The 21,646-nt window shown below is 44.0% G+C and overlaps 1 protein-coding gene across 3 annotated transcripts; it reads left to right on the top strand.

The window, feature by feature from the left end:
• Nucleotides 1-2,414: 2,414 nt before the first annotated feature.
• Nucleotides 2,415-20,817, top strand: LOC147884925 (Tetratricopeptide repeat (TPR)-like superfamily protein). 3 transcript variants are annotated; one of them, XM_087397625.1, is made up of 4 exons: nt 2,415-2,607; nt 2,764-5,863; nt 6,051-6,161; nt 20,755-20,817. In XM_087397625.1, the coding sequence occupies exons 1-2, from the start codon at nt 2,526-2,528 to the stop codon at nt 5,340-5,342; spliced, it is 2,661 nt and encodes an 886-aa protein (XP_087253751.1). In that variant the 5' UTR covers nt 2,415-2,525; the 3' UTR covers nt 5,343-5,863; nt 6,051-6,161; nt 20,755-20,817. The 3 variants fall into 3 exon arrangements, with proteins under 3 accessions (XP_087253751.1, XP_087253752.1, XP_087253753.1); XM_087397626.1 differs by lacking the exon at nt 20,755-20,817 and having other exon boundaries at nt 2,430-2,671; nt 2,756-5,863; nt 6,051-6,299; XM_087397627.1 differs by lacking the exon at nt 20,755-20,817 and having other exon boundaries at nt 2,506-2,607; nt 2,756-5,863; nt 6,051-6,299.
• The last annotated feature ends 829 nt before the right edge of the window (nt 20,818-21,646 follow it).

Raw genomic sequence — 21,646 nt, 5'->3', positions numbered from 1 at the left:
AGATCAAGATCAAGAAGGGGGGAATGTTAATAGATTGGTTAACAATATGCCACCACTGGTTAAGTGATGTAATTTGATGGACAATGGCAAGTTCGTAGAGCCAAGATTGTGTCTTGGACCTAGATGGGCCCAAGAGGATGGTAAAAGAATGAGAAGGGAGAGTGGTATAAAGAGATTATGGTTGGCCCTCCTTTCAAAAGGTGACTTGTATAAAAGGCCAAATGGTTGACTTTGGTCTTCATTATTGTATGCACAAGTTTGGAATACAAGCTCCCTCTTCAAGAGTGTCTTTGGGTGTTCTCTTGTTTCCTTTGTAGTGCCTTTGTGTTTGCCACTCCATCCCCCTTCACTCTCCTCTTCCCTTCTCCTTCTCCCTTCCTTCTCCTCTCTCTACTCCCTTCTCCCCCTTCCCCCTCTCTCGTGGAAACACATTGCAACAATCCGAGAGTCGCTTGAGTGACACATGCGGATGGCTTGTGCCTTGCATTGCTCTCACAAGGAGTAGCTTGGAGTGGAGGCTCCATTGGCATTCCTTCAAGATCCCCATGACACGTGAGTCACCGTTGAGACTACACACTGTATCGCGGGCCTCACAAGACCAAGGAGTGCTTGCCTAGGATCCTCTTGCACTATGCTCTTACATTTGTGAGGTAATGATCTCTAATGGATGTCAATGGTTGCATCACTATCATGATGGATTCATGCATGTTAAAACAAGCTAAAACAAGCGAGGACGTTCGACTATCTTTATGATAGAAAGTGAAGATTAACCCTTTATTCTATCAGCCATAAAGAGAGAAGTGAAAACTCAACAAGGTTTGAGCTGTTAGCTTTGGTGACAAAGGTATCCCCTTCATCACTACATACAATGGATTGTAGGATCAAGTATCTGGATCCCTTGATTAAAGCTAACGATACAATCAAGAGTTTGCCACTTGATTGGGTAATGTGTTCACAATTGATTTGTTCCTTTAAGAATTTAATCACAAGATGTTAAGAGAAGCTTGGATCTTTATGTTGGGTGCTAAATTGTAACATAATGTTGGAACTTGAATGTAAAGCCTTGTGATACATGCTTTCGATATTCTCCAATGATTGGTTATAATTCTTTCTTGGAAATAACCTTTGATTATCATCTTTAAATTCTCTGTAGGTTTCTAGATCCTATCATGTTGGGAGATTACCCACCAATAATGCATAAGTTGGTGGGAGATCACTAGGAGAGAACAAAGGTTCAATATTCAATAGATTTCTTGGGTTGTAGACTATGAAGTGCAGTGTGAAAATGCCCATGACACATACGTCCATGTGATTAAAAGATTGCCATGTAACCCAATATTTTTGAAAGCTCTCCAATGCATCAGATTGAGAAAATTGACAAAAGGAAGATGAAGGCTCAGATAACTCTTATCAAGTTTCCCCTTCCCCCTTTTATGATAGTGTCTTTGCCATAAGTTACCACACTACATATACATAGACACATATGTACACACAAGTAGACACATGCATATACTAACATCATATGGATCTAAAGTTATACACACATGCACAAGTGTGTGTATACATGTGTAAGTGCACATGAGCATGTGTATCTGTGTGTGCCTACATGTGCACACACATGGAAGGGTGTATCTACACATGCACATGTGTATATTGGTTCTCTATGCATATGTGTGTGTGAATTTGGTTTTGTAGGTGTGATCGAACACACAAAGATACACATGCATGTATAAATACATGCATACATACATAAACACAACCATATGTACATGTTAAGGATGACCTCTACAAATTGATTGTGTTTTGTGAGCTGCACCAATTGGCTAAGCTATATAGGGTTGGCACCCGGAAGCATGTTGGAACTCAAACAAAGGATGTTGTGAATGGAAAGCAATTTGAGAGAGGGGGGATGGTGCTGTAGCTCAAATCTAAGAGGCTATTGAGGTTGGAAAGCAATTCGAGAGGTAGGAATATGGTGCTGAACAAATTGCTATAGCTTAAATCTAGCCAGGATAGAGTTAAGCACTAGGTGAGATGAGAAGGAATGGTGCCATGGATGTTACGTTGAAGCTTGAAGTGAGCAAGAGTACGGAAGAGCCCCAACTAGACGACTTGAGAGATCGTTGAGCGACAAGTTTAGGTGAGTGACGAGGAAGACGCTGGCATGAGGGGAGAGATGTAATCGGAGAGGCAAGAGGAGGCCAAGTCATGGCTTGAGACGAGAGAGGAAGAAGGGTGGCACTGAGACACGGATCCAAAGGCAAGAAGAGTAAATTGAGCATAGAGCAAGGCCAAGCGGTGTGTGCCATGGAGGGGCTCTTGATTTAACTCAAAAACTCACTTCTTGAAATTAAAGACAATTTAAGTTCCCACTTTGAGACCCAGCGGAGCGGGTTTTAACCTGTCGTAGACGGGTCATGCTACTGGTTATGGATTATGCTTTAGGAGACTGGTTGATAATTGTAGTTCGAGTTAATGGTTGATGATTGTAGTTCGGGTTAATGGGTGGAACCTACGGTTAGATAATGAAGCGGTTGTATATGAGGGGAAAAGAAGAGAACCCAAGAAGCCAGAGTGGTGCCTGTGTTATCGAATCTCTTTCACAGAGTACGAGCCTGAGTACGAGATGAATGTTTTGTTTTGTTACATTTTCATTGTGTTTTTATATCAGGTTTGTCATTAGAAATTTCAAGCCTTGCCTGTGAAGCATTAGATACTTGCACAAGGTGTCAGGTATTGATCACATTTTTGTTAGATAGCTAGGCGACTCGGGCATGTGTTCATTCAGGCCTGACGATATGGCGATTCATGCAATGCGGATGTCGATGGACAATTTGATCGCTCTCCTGGAAGGGTGTATACAAAAGAACGACTTGGCGGCAGGAAGGCGAGTGTATTCTGTAATCCTAGAAAATAAACTCCATGTGAATGTCAAGCTTGGATGCCAGCTCATCCAAATGTTTGCGTCGTGTGGAAGCATGCTCGAAGCATTGCAAGTTTTTGGGAGTTTGCAGGAACAAAATGTGTACACATGGACTGCAATCATTTTGGCTCATGCACAGCATGGTCAAGGTGAACAGGCTATGATTCTTTATAAACAAATGCGAAAGTCAGATGTGAAACCTAGCTCATACACTTTTGTGGCGGTGCTAAAGGCTTGTGTCAGCACAGCTGCCCTAGATCAAATTGTTGCTGATATCAGGAAACGAGGGCTTGAGACAGATCCGTTCGTAGGAAACACTCTGGTTGACATGTATGCCAAATGTGGCAGCCTACAGACTGCCCGCACCATGTTTGACAAGCTGCCAGTTCAGAATGTTGTGTCATGGTCTGCAATGATTGCAGGGTACGCGAAACATGGGTACGGGTGGGACGCTCTCTATTTGTTTCAGAAAATGCTACAGGATGGCATTGAACCAAACGAGGTCACATTTTTGTGCATCCTCAAAGCATGTGCCAGTGTCGCAGATCGAGATCAAGGCAAACTGATGCATGTAGAGATCATGAAACGGGGACTTGAGCCAGGTATATTTATTGGAAGCACTCTGATTGACTTATATGCAAAGTGCATCAGCCTACAGGATGCACGAAAGGTTTTTGACAACTTGTCAGCTCGAAATGTGGTGTGCTGGAATGCAATCATTTCAGGGTATATCTATTGTAAGCATGGCCTTGAAGCCCTCCAACTGTTCCACATAATGCAACAGGAGGGCTTAAAGCCAAATGGAGTGACATTTGTGTGCGTTCTCAAAGCATGTAGCATTGTATCAGCCCTAGATCAGGGCAAGTTTTTTCATGCTAGAATCTTGGAACAGGAATTGGGGTTAGATGTATTTATCGGGAACACCTTGGTTGATATGTACGCCAAATGTGGTAGCATAGGTACTGCATGCAAAGTGTTTGAAAAACTGTTAGTTCGGAATGCAGTGTCATGGAATGCGATGATTGACGCGTATGCAGAGCTTGGGCATGGTAAGGAAGCTTTACTAACGTTCAGGAGAATGCAACAGGAGGGAGTACAACCTGATAAGGTCACATTTGTGTGCATTCTCAAAGCTTGTGCCAGCATAGGAGCTGTAGATCAAGGCAAGCTGATCCATGCTGATTGCACAAGACAAGGGCTGGAATTTGACCTATCTATTGGAAGCACGCTGGTGGACATGTATGCTAAATGTGCCGACCTGGAATGTGCAGAGAAGTTGTCTGAGAAGTTACCAGTAAGAAGTGTCGTATCGTGGTCTGCATTGATCGCTGGATATGCTCAACATGGGCATGATGCCAAAGCCCTTCAATTGTTTGATAAAATGCAACAAGAGGGGATACAGCCAAATGAGGTCACCTATCTCTGCATCATCAAAGCATGTACAAGCATAAGTTTCCTAGATCAGGGCAAACTAATCCATGCTGGTGTCATGGAACATGGGCTTGATTCAATTCTCTCAGTTGCAGCAACCCTGGTTGACATGTATGCAAAATGCGGCAGCTTGGTGAATGCATGCAGGCTATTTAACCAGTTGCCTGTAAGAGATGTGGTGTCATGGTCTGCAATAATTGCAGGACATGCTGACCTTGGCTATGGTGAGGAAGCCATGACATTATTCAAAAAAATGCAACAAGATGGTGTAGAGCCGAATGAAGTGACATTTGTCTGCATCCTCAAAGCATGTGCTAGCATAGCGGCACTTGATCAGGGCAAGTGGATCCATGCTGCCATAATGAAACAAGGACTGGAGTCAGATTTGTTTGTTGGGAACACCCTGATTGACATGTATGCCAAATCTGGCAGCCTAGAAAGTGCGAGCAATGTATTTCATATGCTGCCTATACGAGATGTGGTGTCATGGTCTGCAATGATTGAGGGATGTGCAAACCATGGGCACTCCCAAAGAGCGCTGCAATACTTTGAGAGCATGCAACAAGAAGGCATGAAACCAGTTCCTGTCACATTTGTGTCTCTTCTTTCTTCATGTAGCCATGCAGGCCTTGTACAAGAGGGCCAGTATCATTTTAAGTCCATGAAGGAAGACTATGGCCTCACACCAACGATTGAGCACTATGTATGTATGGTTGATCTTCTTGGCCGTGCAGGACAATTAGACGAGGCTGAGGATTTGGTACTTCAAATGCCATTTCAAAGAGACTCTGTGCTGTGGATGACCTTGCTAGGCTCTTGTGCAAAATATGGAAATCTGGAGCTAGGGAGAAGAGCCTTTGATTCTCTTATTAAATCTACTGGAACAAATGCGACTGGGTTTGTGTTACTGTCAAATATCTATGCTGCCAATCAGAAGTGGGAGGATGCTAAGGAATTACAAAGTATGGTAGCTGGTGTTGGTGAATAGAAATACATGGAAGTAGAGGATTGATGTCAAGGAGGCGCATGCATTGATGCTAGTGGAAGTCATCCCCATGTAATGACGCGCTTGCTGAGCTCAGCATGGCACTGTTCTCCGGTATTCAGACTCCATTGCTTGTCATTGCATGAATGAGATACTTCAAGTCCTTACATGTCTCCAGCATTGACGTTACTGGTATAATGGGTCACCTGGTTCAGTGTTATCCGCCTTCTTTAGGCTACATATTGGTTCTCATTTGGAAGTGTATGGAGACATCTCAAGAGCTGACACAAGAAGCAGCAACGCAAGGTCGAGAGCATCATGTTTCAGCAATGGATACAACCTTCTCTCCATGGGCAGGCAGCAGCATTAACTGGCTGTGGGATAAGCGAACTGGTGTGCTGAGAAAACGGAAATGAAAAGGGAATCCTAGCTGCATCAATATTTGATGTGGCCTGCCAAAATACTGTAGCTTTGTCAACAATCTGAAACTATAACAGACAACCAGCTGGCACAGATGCATGTCTGTGAGTATTTCTCAGTGTCAGTGCATATGTTTAATGCCTGTGTGCAAGATGTAAATTTGCCCTCAAATAAACCTGTGTCATGTCCATCACCAGAAAATCCAAACAATTTTGCAAAATGGCCCAAGGGCCATGCAATTCCCAGAGTTTTTTAATGAATGACTCCTTGCCTGTGAATTTATGGATGCAGATTGAATTCCTGGAGTGTGATAGCCTTGGAGAAGGAGATCATGTACCAATAAATACATCAAACCAGCAATGGATTCTCCACAATGTATGGCCTTCCTTACATCATATGCAGGTATCGATTTCTATCTGTTTGCCCTCTCAGTATTTTTCATAAACATGCCACCAACAATCCAAAGATTTGTGTTTTCTTAAATTTCTGTGTTTCTCTTTGCATTCACATGCAATTACTTTGAATTACATCATATTACAGTCAGATGTGTAACAGTAGCTTTCTTTGCAAAAATAAGATGTGTAACATTAGGTACCTCCAATAAGCATATCTAGCTAGGGCTTGATTAATAGATGGCTTGTAGAATGCTCACATGTGCTATTCTGAACTCTAGAGCTATAGAACTAGAGTGTTTTAGTTAGGGATGTACATGATTGGTACATAGCAATGTCCTGTATACAAGTTGTACTCTTATGCTGAGCTGTTGTCTGTTGTGTAGATTAATCCGGTAAGAATTAGTGCATTTATGCCCAGGTTTAATACTATATAAAGACCAGGTGCCCCATTGTAAAATCATCTTGGAATGCATGCTATCATTTGCATCAGAGGGTGGGAATTTAGTAAGACACGTGAAACAAAGCTGAAACTACTAAAGAAAAATAACATAGTAAGCAAAGATTTTCTTCTATTCTCATCCGCACCCAAGCATAAGTTCCGTGTGTGCCTGTGTTCAGAGCTTACACAAGACCCTTTCATACAGAAACCTGAGAGGGACTACCCATCGGCAGTCAGTGAAGCCATAAGCCTACCAACTAAGCTATTCATCAGCAGGCTCTGATGTATTAATTGTCCTTTCATATAATCGCCTCATGTAAAATCATCCCTAGTGTAAATGCACCATAAATAAGAGAGTTTTAAGTCAAGCTTCCCACACACGATGGTAAATGCTTATTGGAGACCAAGTTCAGAACTTTGATGCGTTCCCCATGCTCTGGCTGCATTGGAGAGCGTTATGGAATTGTTTTTGTTCACTCCTAGTGGTGTCGAGTCTGCTGTTGTGCTTACAGCTTGACGATGCGGAGTGTCACTCCTTCTGAAATGATTAATTCAATTGTCAGTTTAAACCATTAAAGTTGTGAGTCATGACTTGCAAGCTCGAGGCATGACTCTTTGCAAGCTCTTGAGTCGTGAGTCTTAACTTCAACTTTTAAGTCTTGAGTGACAAGCCTTGACTCTTAATGACATTGTACAAGTGCATTGTTTCTTTAAGTGTAGTTTATTGTACTTCTAGAATCTAGCAGCTAGCTATGCTAGCAAGTTGTACACTTATACATATATTAATTAATATTTATTATTATAACCACAAATGATGTGCCTTACGTGTCTTATCTTAAGACACTTTAGACACTCGTGTTTGAAGTGTGTTTGACATGTCGTGTCTTAACGTGTCTTACTCATAAGCATAGTCATATGAAAACCTGTTTCGTCTTGTTGAAACGTAGAAACAGAGGAAACATTTCGAAACAGGTCGAAACACTCTCAATGAAACCTCTGTTTCGCCCAAATCAAAATACACAATTTTTTGCCCCGTTCTTCCTAGAATCCATATGCTTTTAAGTTTTGACTCCATAGATATTAAATGGTTAGAGTTGAAACTTGAGAAAGGAGATTGAAAAACTTGAATATTGCATATCTTATTTGCCCCAATCCTTGTATACATTTAGTATCATTTCAAAACTTATCTAAAGTTGAGAAAGCATAATGAAAGCTTGGATTTTAAATAAATTTGAAGAATGTGTTTGTGTTTTGAATTCCTTTTTAGGTGTCTTGACTAATATAAACTTGAATATAACATATCTTATTAGCTTATCCTTGTATATATTTAGTATCGATTCGAAACCTATCCATTTCGTTAGACGAAACGAAACGTATCGAAATGACGAAACAATGAAACAGACCAAACGTTTCTTGTGACTATGGTCTTACAACCATGATTTGGGCTCTAGACCTAGCCTTACAACTACGTTATGCTGCTAGGCTTTGTTCTTTGCTAAACAATGAACTTGTGATTTCTTGCACGTCACTTAACTCTGGTCTCCCATTAGCATCTCCCAACAACTCCAAAGATAGTCTGTCACATGCACCCCTGCACTAGGGTGCATTGTGACACAGTGGATTCAACATCAACTGCATTATGAATATTAGTAGATCTCTATAGTAGAATTTTGGTCGTATGCCATGGCTCCATTTTGATCCCCCATCCGTGGACGAGTCAGGCACGTGCTAGACGTCGGTCTCTGAGTCTGTGGATAGCACTAGCCTGCATTATGAGCCTCATAGAGTGGTCTATATCGATGGTGTGGATAGCATTGAGGTCTTGGTCATTGTTTGGAGCTGCTTCTTAGGTCTTTGGGTTTGTTGTAGTATTCTTAGTGTCTCTTTAGAGTTGCATTCTTTGCTCTATGAAAGAGTGACATTTAGTTGTATTTTAGTTCTCCAAGATTAAAGCAAATTCTCCCCTATATGGCGGAGGGAACCCTCCATAGGGACCCAATAGGTTATGGATTTGCTTATCTCTCATTCCCCTCTCTATGGTGCAGAGTTGAAGACGACTCTCTAAAGGTTTAAAGGTCTTGTTGCGATTAACCATTGCATGTTACATTGGTATTAGAGCTTTAGTTTGTGATCTAGCTTGACAATTGTGAGTAAGGTTTGTGTTGAGTCAGGAAAGATCACACATTGGTATTAGAGCTTCAATTTGTGATCTAGCTTGACTACTGTGAGTAAGGGTTGTGTTGAGTCAGGAAAGATCACACATCCAAGCGCCATGGATGAGGAAAGGAGAGAGATTTCTTAAAGTTTGACTTCCAAGACGATAGAGACAGCTAGAAAAGTACGCTTCTGTAGAGTAGTCAAGAAATGATGGAGAAGCTTATGGAGTAGAATCGATTCCTCTTAATCCAGCTAGAGGAAACCTCATGGCAGATGGAAGAAAACAGAAGGCAACTAGACCAAACTAAGTAGCAGCTCGAAGAAAAGGAGCCAGAATAGCCTCAAGAGTCTCAAGGAGTCTTAGATTTCAAAACATTACTCTTGCTGATGCGAGATGAATGCAAGAACAAGGAGGCACTTTGATGTGCCAAGCTCGCCCATACAAAAAAGCAGCACAGACTTGATCGAGAGGCCATGCTACTTCAGCACCAACAAATGTTAGCTACTATGCAGGCTAACTTGAGCGTGTTGGCTTTCACACTTTGCAACAACAAACATTCCTGTCTTTGAGTTTCCTGACGTTCCAGGGCTTACAATGCTCAAAACTCCTCGGCATGTTGTTGGAAAAATGTCGTTGATGTATGATAGAGCAACATCTTCTGCAAAGCTAGAAGTAATGCATATGATGCATAGATTTAAAATGCTCAACTATTACTTCGGTTGCAGTCCTTGGCATGTTGTTGGAAAAATATTATCGATCCAGCTTTGGAGAATGGTTTTTTCTTCTACCCTAGGATGGCTCGCCGGTGTTGTTCCACAGTAATAGGGTGGGGCAAGCCCAAATAGGTCCAATCAGGTGCCATGGCCTTGCAGTAGCTCTCACCACCTATGAGCAAAGGCATGTAGCAACAGGACATGTAGAAGAAAAAGAAAGACAGTCGGTAGTCGAAAGAAGGGACAACAAGCCTAAGAAGACCCTAGATGAAAGGTGAGGTCCTTAAGTAGGTACCTCTTACATGATCATTGACATCACTGATGACCTCTGAGCTCCATAATCATCTCCTTAATCTGCTCCTAGATTCTCTCAATCATCCTATGTGGCTTCTACCACCACCTAACAGTGCTTATGGGCACCTAACTGTGCCTCTAGCACACACACATAGAAACCAAGGTGTGCCTGGGGCATACACCTTGAGATATCCCATCAAAAGGATCACGTTCTGGTGGGACTCTGACTTGTTTTGTATTGTGTCCATTGGACGAAAAGATATCTACAGTTGGTTCTGTCTCTCTCTCATGAGCACTTTCTATTTACTTGCTTGCACATGTATGCTAAGCATGAGGAAAGAAGTTTTGGATTCCATACCTAGCACTAGTGTGAGTTCTTGGGCCACACATATCTATCATCCGTTGTGGTATCAGAGCCCGAATGGAGGCTCACTAGTGGTGGAGGTTGAAGGCAACGACCTTGCTGAAGGATGACCTTGATTCAAGGCTCTAGGGAATCGACTTCCATGTCTAAAGGATTGTGCCCTTGTGAGGAGGGTGACTCAGGTGTAGGCAGGTGTGTACAAAGTCTGTTTGGTTGATACAGAATGTTTCCTTTTGATTGCTTGGTGATTTCCAAAAGCTATGTGTTTAAAGAAGGGTTGTGGTGGTGGAGGTTCTGAAGTAGGTGGTTCAAAGAATCTCGGTAGAGTTGAGGGGGCTGGTGGGACCAGTGGAGGTGCTCCAGTACCTACGGTCACTGTTAATACAACAGCCATGCAATTGTGATTTTTGGAGAGATCGGGAAGCTTGATGGGACAAATTATCCTATTTTGAAGCTAAAGATCCGTAGTCATCTTGTGGCTAGGAAGTTGCAATGGGAGTGGATCCAGTGCCCATGGACATCAAGGAATGCGTTGGGTAAAGTTATCTTTGTTGTAGATCCAGAAGAGCTTGAAGCGTGGGAGGACAAAGATGTCCAAGTCCTTGCACTCTTTTTAGGGACGATGGCAAGTATGGTGATTCCTCCTATCCAAATGGTGGATACGTCAGTCGAGGCGTGGGATACTATGAAATATTTGTACAAAATTGAGGACACTCCCGGATCTTAGCTCTCAATCATCAGTTGTTCAATATGAGCATGGATGAAGGAGATATGGTCCATGACCATCTCACAAAGGTGAAGGTGGTGAGAGATCAACGGGTATTAGTTGGTCAAAAGGTGGACTCATGTAAATTGGCCTTATTGGTACTTGGGATGCTATTAAAGAATTTCAAGGGCTTCATAAATACTATGACAATAGGAGAGAGGAACAAACCTTTTACATTTGAGGAGTCGGGTCCCTTATTACTATAGGAAGAGGCTAGGGTGATGACAAGGCATTGTTGGCAAACGACAAAGGTGGGGCTGGCAAGGGGAAGGCTAAGCCTAGCAATGGCAAGCTCAAGAAGGACAACTATAAGAATGAAGAGGACACTTCAAAAGACAAGCAAAAGAGGAAGCAGAAGAAGAAGTGTTTCTACTGTGATATGCCAAGTCATCTTGCGAAGGATTGTAGAAAGAAGAACTTGGATTAGAAGAGCAAGAAGGGGTCCAGCTCTGAACCGGGGAAGTCAGACACACCCAATGTGGTAGTCAGTGGAGAACTATCCTTGGTGACATATTCGAGTGTTATTGAGGTAAGATATGTAGACCGAGGTGATCCAGTGAGGATGTTTGATATTGAGATGTGGGTTGGAAACCTTTGTGAAGGTGAAGGAAAGCATTTACTGCTTGGACTCTTCTAGGTGCTTGGTTGACAATATTGACTTAAGGGAGGATTTCATGGAGTGGCATAGGGTTTTAGGGTCAGATGGAGGATGTGGTTTAGAAGGGGGCATTACAGAAGTACACACAGCAGTTGAATGTGCCTTCATGAGGTGCCTGGTTTGTTCTCAGAGCAAGCATACAAACATGACTATGGTCTGGTATGTACTTGTGTAATTGATTAGCCTTTATAGCATGCTATGGGGGGAATTTGCTTTTCATGTTTCTCAAGTAATACGAGATTGGAAGGAGTATGCCTTCATGGAAGGAAGAAGGGGAAGTGTGGGTGCCTCTTCAAATCTCGGAAGAAGATCGCTGGAAGGTGATCATGGTGAAAGCATACTGAAGCTGAAGCCAGACGAGTCCTTGCTTGATAGCTCTTTGGGAGCTTATGGTCTAGGATATTTGGAGGTATTCTTGGGATGTCATTTCTTGAGATGGTTGTTTGGTTGTAGACCTAAGGACGCGATCTCCTCGGCCAACAAGCTACCCACAACATCATCAAACTTCAGCACTCCACTAGGTGCAGAGTTATTGACAGCTGTACGGAAGGTATCCCATGAGGATGGCAATGAACACGAGGAATATTGCCTTAGTCTCTGCATCAAAATTCAGCTTCTGAGCATGAAGTTGGCTGAAAATAATATTGAATTCATTCAAGTGAGAAGCAATGGAGACCCCGATCTTCATTTGCAGCTCAAACGACCTCTTCATGAGGTAAACTTTATTGGAGGCAATTTCTTTTGAATAAGCACATCCCTTATCTGTTCTTTCCGCAAAGAAAAGTTTGTCCCATCAAACTTTTTAATGCGGAAAAACTCATTTTCAGACATGGAAGAGAATGCCATGATGCAAATAAAGCAAAATCCTACATGCTAGTGCATGCAAGAAATAATAACACCAAATACTAGGTGCACCTAAATGTGTATGCCAAAATGAAAGGTAATATCACCAAATCTAAAAGGCTCAAAGCATCAAAATGCATCTGACTCATGGGCATATACTATGGATCCATATGAGCAAATCTGGCCCAAAAGAAAATGTCAACCTGCAATGACAAAACAATGGCAAACTCAATGCCAATAAGAGTCAAATGTCTCAAGCATAAACATCGTCCATGGGCATAAGCATCAATAATGTCTCATCCAAGAGAGCATAGCACTATCAGTGTATCAACTGCAATGTGATAAAGTTGTCCCTCAGCATAAAATAGCATTTGTGTGGTAAACGTCCATCAATAAAGCATCCCATAAGGTAATCTGGGCCTATCAACGCATCCAACAATGATTGCAATGCATCCAAATGGCCTGTAAAGCATCCACTGCAACCCAATGCAAACTACGAATGAGCGCACATCTCATACTGCAATCGAAGTGATTTGCATAAGGTATGTCCCAAAAATCACGGCCCCACGGCAATGACCGTTTGAGATGCCTCAAAACATGGGCGTCACTGCATAATCGGACTCGCAAGACAATCTGCAAATATCTCTCTTCTGTCGGAACTCTGAAATCCCAACTGACAGATGCAAAAGAGGCAGTCAAGCCTCGCAGTTTAACAACAATTAAAAAACCTTAGGTAACTTAGACCTTAGTCAAAATGCCACGTGTTACTATGTGAAAAATTGATTTTGCATCAGAGACGTAGATTGATGACACAGAGCATCAGAATTTGAGAAATCCTTCATCGAAACGCCTTAAAATTTGCGGTAACCGTTCTGGCCCATCTCCGCTCCCCCGAAATAGACGGAACGGAAAATGGTGGTCTGTTGAAGTGTATCTGAATCACGAGCATTCGGAGCTTACAGGAGCTCAAAGAATGCAAAATGATTGCTTCCAGTGGGTTTTTCTTGCTCCTGCTACTTCTCTCAAGCTTCTTGGAAGCTAGATGGAGGCTTAGAAGAGCTTTGGAGGTGATAGCTGGACTCATGGTTCACAAAAAAATAGCATTAGGAGAAGGACTTATGAAATAGCTTCAAAATGCCCTCAAAGTCTCCAAAATGCTCACAAAATGAGCTAGGTTGGGCGAAAATACAGAGCAGCAATATCCACGAGGTTCACATAGGAAAACAATGGCCACCAGAAGGAAAATTCGTCATTCTTGCTCAAAATACGTTTCTTTGCTTCCAAAACCACCTATGGGCTGTCAAACCACTCCAGGAACTTCCAAAACCATTCAGAGAAATTTCCGTAGGTTTCTACAAGGTCTTTGTAAACCAGGATGCAGGTAAAGTCACTCAATGGAGCTTCTCCTTCCTTCCACACAGCTGCAGCAGCAGACTTTGGGCTACAGGCACACACCCGAGCTAGTTAGAACACCCACAAGCATCAAATAGACCACCTGGGCTCTGATACCAGTTAAGATTGCTCTCAACGGAAGCAAAACGGAAGAGGGTTAGAGAGAGGGCAAGCTAGAAGAGAGCCACACAAGTTTTGGTGGGTGCAGAAACACCCTAATCTTTTATGTCCTCCATATATATGTGTGTTTGAGTATTGTACATAACCAGGGTTAAGGCACAGTGGCCTTTAACCCCCACAAAGGGTAGGAGAGGGAGGTAACCAAATTTGGAAAGGATATTCAAGTTAATGAGGCATGGGTAAAGGTAGTTGAGGAGATCTGACATGCTGGGTTGAGAACGATGAAGTAAGGCAGACACGAGAAAGCTTAATCTGTTTTTTTCAGCAAGGTTTGTAAGGAGCATCAATGTGGGGCAGCAAAGCCAAGGAAAGATCATCATTAAGAATGAAGTTTAATTAATGATGATCTAGTGACGATTTGGGAGAGGAGTCAAACCAAGAGAACCCAAGGGATGGAAAGCACACAACTCACTCAAGGGCAGCTAGAGAGAAGACCCAATGGATTACATTTGGGCTAGGTAAAGAAGGAAGAGGGGGAATAGCATTGAGGATGGTGTAAATCGCATCATACCTAAAGGGCATTAGGGCCAAACCCAAACCCTAACCCTAAGGGATTCTCATGTATATATTCATGTTTATGTTCAATACAACATAGTGTATAGGTAGCTATCTCATGTGCACTCTCCTCTCTCTCTCTCTCTCTCTCTCTCTCTCTCTCTCCCCGATGGTGCTCCCACTCCCTTCATGAATGTCAAGCTCCCCTTGCAAGGCATTCTCCATTTAGAGAGTTTTCTTGAGAGAGGTTGCAAGCCCTTGTTCCATCAAGGCATGCAAGCCCTTTTTCTGTCAAGGTGCAGCACTCCTTCATGAGGCATCTTCATTCCTTCTCTAGGTCTTTGTTTAGAGCCCCTTCTTCTCTTTGGTTTGCTTTAGAAAGCTTGTGATTCCGAGCTATGGAGATAGAGTTATGCTCATTTTAGTCTTCCTCCTTTTTCAGTTCTTATGAGAAGTCTAAGGTTTAGTTCATGAAGTCATTTGAGGTTTCTTCCCTGTCTCAGGCTGGTTTTCTGGTCCTCTAGCTAGTTTTGGTTCTAGTCTTTGTGAGGTCTCTAGTCCGTAGACGTCTCTACTTCAACGCTCAACAGCTCCTGGCTTCAATGCAATAGATTTTGCCTGCCAAATTCTGCCCAACACGTGGCTTACCTAAAAGAGATAAGGTGAGCAACACCTCTGGTCACGACTCACAATTGTGACACATGGCATGTTATCTGCCACATGAACATCTCCACGCGGAATTGCTACATCAAGCTTGTAGGTCCAAGTGCCACATCATTGACGCCATGCAAGCTAGCCACATCATCATTACCAGTGTCCAGTCAACTACCATGTAGGCCTTTTGTGCCATGTCACAGCCCTAGGTGCCACATCACCTAGCACAGTTAGCATTGCCATGTCACCGCCGCTGACACATCAGAGAGACACGTGGCACATCCACTTCACCCGTGCCATGTATGCTTCCACGTCAAACAACCACGTCAGCTAACACATCATCACCTACCACATCAGCATGTCCAATCATCAGGGCTATGTCATCATGACCTATGGCAATGCCACGTTAAAAGTGCCATGTCAGCACATAGCCTTTGATAGGCACACTTGCCTCTTCATAGGCTTTGCATGTGACACACAGAGCCACATCATCAATTTGGACCCTCCCTTGGACTAAGTGTGGTGCAAACTTCAAATGCCCATAAATTTTGATCCAGGTGGAATTTGGAGGTGATCCAAATAGAAAAAATGATCATCATATTGTGTCTACATTGGATTTGCATTCTGACTTTTCCATAGGTCAAAAACATTAAAAGCTCATAATCGGAACCACCTCTTGATCCATTACAGCGCATCCAACACATAAAATGAACAAAGTAAAATTAATTTTGCTGCATTTTCCACTTTGACGTGTAGCCTAGTTGTAGACTAGCACATCCTTATATGGGATTCAACTCCACCATGCCAAGTCTGTCTACTGCCATAATCGGAACCACCTCTTGATCCATTACAGCGCATCCAACACATAAAATGAACGAACTAAAATTTAGCCTAGTTGTAGACTAGCACATGGATTCAACTCCACCATGCCAAGTCTTTCTACTGCCAAGAGTATCCTCCCTTGCCTATCCACCATGTCCTCCGGCTTCGCCTCCACTCCCGTTGTCAGCTTCCACAACTTTCGAGCCACTAAATGGCTCCGGATTTTCACCTTCTAGATCGGGTAGTGGGTCCTGTCTAGTTTCCCAGACTCTCTGAAGTTAGGGATAGTGAATGAGAGAAAACTGGGGGAGGAGGAAGGGAGAGCAGGGGCTGAAGAGGCTGTAGCGGTCGACATCTCTGCTGTTATACCACACAGCAAAGTCAACCAAACTCAAATTTCGGTGGACCAGAACTCTGAATGCACCTGATTGAACTTGAGTCACCCTCCTTCTCGCAAGGGCACAATCCTCCAATCGTGGAAGTCGATTCCCAAGAGCTTTTGAATCAGGGTTGTCGTTCAGCAAGGTCCCTGCCTTCAGGCTCCCACATCCGTAAACCTCCTACTTGGGCTTTGATACCATTTTAGAAATGACCCAATAGAGGGTATGTACAGCGGAAGATTGATAGTAATTGGCCAGGAGCTCACACAGTGTGGTGTGGGGTGTGGAATCATAGACTTCTTAACTTAATGTGCATAGATGTGCAAGCTAGTTAATAGACAATGCTCAGAAAAAAATATAGAAGCAACTCTTTATATTTCCGTCCATCCACAAAGTAGGACAGGATACAATACCAAAAGGTTCTCCTACTAAATGTCAAGTACTCTTGATCTCTGAGCCCACTGCTCCACCTCGAGCAAATGTAGACTCCCAGTCTAGAGTGATCCTCTCCATCTTGCTGTCTGGGAACCAGCCTAGGTGGGCAGCCCTTTGAGTGAGCTAAGTGTGCAGGTCTTCAGCCAAGTTCACCTCTAGGATGAGGCCTAACTGCTACTGCTAGTGCTGCTCCTTTCTGCTCCTCAAAAGCTGCTCCAGATGACATGGAATGAGGGCATGGAAGCTCTCCTTTTATAAGGCACAAGGCCCCCTTGAATGGACTGACCAGCCAGCCTCATCCTGGCCGACCTGGTTGGCTGGTCCAACCAGCCCTATATAAGGGCCTTTGGCAGCCCCTTTTGGGCTGCTGCCTTTGCCCATTCCTGCGCCTATTGCAGGCCTGTTTGCAGGCCTTATGCCTGCCCATAGACGCCTCCCATGCAGCCATTCTGCAGCCGTACAGGTCCGCGCCCTGTTCAGGACCTGCTCCAGGCAATAACCCTGCGCACAAGCCTGTCCAAACAGGTCGCCATGCTGCACCTCCAATTGTAGGTCCATGGCCTGCGCTTTGTCTTGACAGCTGCCCACATGGCAGCTCATGTGCTGCCCATGTGGCAGCCCCAATATTTCCAGGTCTACCTGCCCCATGCTCTCCTCATATGGGGGCTTACAGATGGGGTGGTGACCATTCCAACACCCCCTCTCACCGACACATCCAAGCCCAATGCCAACACGTCGATGATGATGCTCTAGTGACTCCCGGGTCGTAGTCCTCTGGAACTCTTTGATGTCGAAATCTTTTCTTGGCTTTTCATCCAGTGGCTCCTGCTCCACCAGGTCTGGTTCCGCTTCCGCACACCATCTTGGTACATAGGTCCATCTTTGGTAGTACCTCCTGGCACCACCATCTTTAGTCACGTTTCCTTTGTCGAACTCGAGCAGTCCAGCCGTCGCGATCTTCGAGTTGTCCCCCTCATAATGAGTGAACAACCTAGAGTCTTCCTGGAACCATGCTCTAAGGGTTTGTTTCAACTTGTCCTGCCTTTGGCAAGGTCTGCAACCAATGAATATTTCCAGATAACCAGGAGCCTGAACTCTCGGTGAGTTCTCAAGCAGGTACTCTTTTGGCTTCAGTACCCTTTGTCCATCACCTTCTAGCAATCTGCATTTGAGATTTGAAGAAGCACCAATACTTCCCCCTCTGCCTTCGAAGACCTTCCAATCTCATATCACCTAAGACAAATGAAGAGCAGAGTCTCTTCACAGCATGTTATAAAGGCTCAAATGCAAAATATCGAGTACATACCAGACCGTCGTACTGCGTGTGTGCTTGATTTGAAAGCAAACCCTGTACCTCATCGAGGCACCCATGAAAAGCTTGTGTAATCCTGTACTGTCCTCTTCTGAAGAACATCATCCATCTGACCATGAGACCCCAGGGCCTCCATGGAATCCACCCTCGTGTCAGTGTCGACAGCCACACACCTGGAAGGTACCAAACGCTCCATGTTGTCTTTCACCTTCACAAAGGCATCTGACTCCTCGTCGACCCACATCTCTATGTCAGACATCCTCACTGTGATTTCTTGGTCAATGTATCTGACCTTGGTAACACTCGGTGATGTCACCATGAACAACTCTTCAATTACCACATTTGCTTTGGCCTCTCCCTCTGAATCTGAGTCGGACTCCTTCCTTTTGTTTTTTCGATCCGCCTTTTTCTTTCTACAGTCCTTTGCAAAATGTCCTGGCGTATCACAGTAGAAGCACTTCTTCTTCTGCTTCCTCTTGGAAGTCTCCTTGTCATCAGAGTCGTCTTTCTTGGACTTGCCACCGTTAGGCTTGCCCTTTCCTTTGGCAGTGTAATCCTTCGCGAGCAGTGCCTTGTCATGTTTGTCGTCATTGTAGAGCTTCTCCCGAGCATCCTCCTGTAGCAGTAATGGACCCAACTCCTTAAACGTCAGAGGTTTGGTCTCTGTTCTGCTGTCACGGTGGTAACAAAGTTCTTGAAACTCTGAGGTAGCCTCCTCAGTACCATCAAGGCCAAATGGCATGAGTCTGTCTTCTGACCAACTACCGCCAATCGATCCCTCACCACCTTGACCTTCGTCAAGTGGCTATGTACCGTATCTCCTTCCATATCAAGATTGTAGAGTTGATGTTGAAAGCAAAATCCAGGAGGTGTTGTCCGTCTCGTATAGATCCTTCAGAGTGACCCACGTCTCTACTGACGTCTCGGCCATTTGGATATGTGGAAGCACAGAGTCTGCCTTAGTCCCAATGATTAATGCCAGGGCATGGGGATTTCTGTCTTCCCAAGCTTCGAGCTCCTCTCTGTCTACTGCCATGAGTATCTTCCCTTGCCTATCCACCATGTCCTCCGGCTTTGCCTCCACTCCCGTTGTCAGCTTCCACAACTTTTGATCCGGATTTGCACCTTCCAGATTGGGTAGTGGGTTCCGTCTAGTTTCCAGACTCTCCGAAGTTAGAGATAGTGAATGAGAGAAAACTGGGGGAGGAGGAAGGGAGAGCAAGGGCTGAAAAGGCTGTAGCGGTCGACATCTCTGCTGTTATACCACACAGCAAAGTCAACCAAACTCAAATTTCGGTGGACCAGAACTCTGAACGCACATGACTGAGCTTGAGTCACCCTCCTTCTCGCAAGGGCATAATCCTCCAGTCGTGGAAGTCGATTCCCAAGAGCTTCTGAATGAGGGTCGTCGTTCAGCAAGGTCCCTGCGTTCAGGCTCCCACACCCCTGAGCCTCCTACCTGGGCTCTAGCCTCTGATACCATGTTAGAAATGACCCAATAGAGGGTATGCACAGTAGAAGACTGATAGTAATTGCCTAGGAGCTCACACAGTGTGGTGTGGGGTGTGGAATCATAGACTTCTTAACTTAATGTGCATAGATGTGCAAGCCAGTTAATAGACAATGCTCAGAAAAAAATATAGAAGCAACTCTTTATATTTCCGTCCGTCCACGAAGTAGGACAGGATACAATACCAAAAGGTTCTCCTACTAAATGTCAAGCACTTCTAGATCTCTAAGTGCACATGCTCCACCTCGAGCAAATGTAGGGTTTCAGTCTAGAGTGATCCTCTCCACCTTGCTGTTTGGGAACCAGCCTAGGTGGGCAGCCCTCTGAGTGAGCTAAGTGTGGAGGTCTTCAGCCAAGCTCACCTCCAGGATGAGGCCCAACTGCTGCTGCTAGTGCTGCTCCTTTCTGCTCCTCAAAAGCTGCTCCAGATTATATGGAATGAGGGCATGGAAGCCCTCCTCTTATAGGGCGCAAGGCCCCCTTGAATGGACTGACCCTTGAATGGACCGACCAGCCAGCCTCATCCTGGCCGACCTGGTTGGCTGGTCCAACCAGCCCTATATAAGTTCCTTTGGCAGCCCCTTTTGGGCTGCTGCCTTTGCCCATTCCTGCGCCTATTGCAGGCCTTATGCCTTCCCATAGACGCTTGCCATGCAGCTGTACTGCAGCCGTACAGGTCCGCGCCCTGTTCAGGACCTGCTGCAGGCAATAACCCTGCACACAAGCCTGCCCAAACAGGTCACCATGCTGCGCCTCCAATTGTAGGTCCATGGCCTGCCCTTTGTCTTGACAGCTGCCCATATGGCAGCTCATGTGCTGTCCATGTGGCAGCCCCAATATTTCCAGGTCTACCTCCCCCATGCTCTCGTCATATGGGGGCTTACAGATGGGGAGGTGACCATTATAACACATGCTTGTGTGTGGGTGCGTGCGTGTGTGTGTATGGAGAGAGAGAGAGAGAGAGAGAGAGAGAGAGAGGCCCTTTTATTCATATATGGCTACTGTTTGTAGATAAGAGTACACACGTGCGCGCGCGCGAGCGCACACTTTTTTTAAATAGTGAACACACACACACACACACACACACAAAGATAGACACATTATATTTAACTTTTTTTATTAAGCCATTCGTACTACGCTGTCAATTATTATTAGCTTGCAATGAAATATTCATGGTTTGCCCAGGTACCAAGAACCATGATGTTTGTGAATCCCATGTCTGCTACCACTGATTGGCGGCAATGATTTTATAATCCACAGTATGTAAGTTTGACATGTTTGTGTACTAATCAATCTTTTGCAAAATTCTTAGCCTTGCTTTTATACAACCATAAAAAAAGTCAAGTAAAGCTACAATAGGATCCTCTTAGCTATTGAAGAGGTTTAAAAATGCTCAAACAGAAAGGGAGTTGTGGAGCTTAGAAGCAACAAGGGTAGTCGTATGCAAGTCCTGGGTAAAATATTGAGTATATATTTCTTCTTTGCATCTCTAACCTCATGTCAAACACTTGAGAGGTTACGTAGAATTCAAATGTCAATCAAGATTTAAGCATCACTAGCAACTCCTATGGCATGCATACCTCGTTCAAGTTTTAGGTGCGATCTTATGGCATAGTTGTATTCCAAAGCTTTTTGCATAGCTGTATTTCAAAGCTCTTATGGTACACATCTAGAAGAGCACATTTATATGTAAATCTATCAATATGTCTTTAATCTTGTTCTTTGTTTACTTATTTTTGAGGTGCCATCTCATAGGCAAAGGGCAATGCCATATAACACATTCAGTAAGCTTGAATAAGAAATCCAAGGGGATGTCTAGCTCCTTTGGTCATGCATCGACAACAAGTAGTTCAAAAGCTTGCCTGATAAACCTCCAAATTATTTTTCCTTATGTAGAAAATGCAGGCCAAAGCTTACAAACCTTGCAAATGCAATATTTTTGACCCTTTTCGGACTCCTATGTTCCACTGGCTCAATGTTGCTAGCAAGCTAAATAAATCCTAATAAATTTGGTGATGTTGGTAGAATTTCAATCCTTACCCTTGGGAATATTGAAACGTCTCTCTCTCTCTCTCTC

Source organism: Dipteris shenzhenensis, chromosome 26, assembly GCF_047967505.1.
Source record: "Dipteris shenzhenensis isolate YYH24624 ecotype China chromosome 26, Dip_SZ_1.0, whole genome shotgun sequence".
Lineage (NCBI taxonomy): Eukaryota > Viridiplantae > Streptophyta > Polypodiopsida > Gleicheniales > Dipteridaceae > Dipteris > Dipteris shenzhenensis.
Note: the sequence above shows the minus strand (reverse complement) of the source record. Positions and strands in the feature narration are given on the sequence as shown.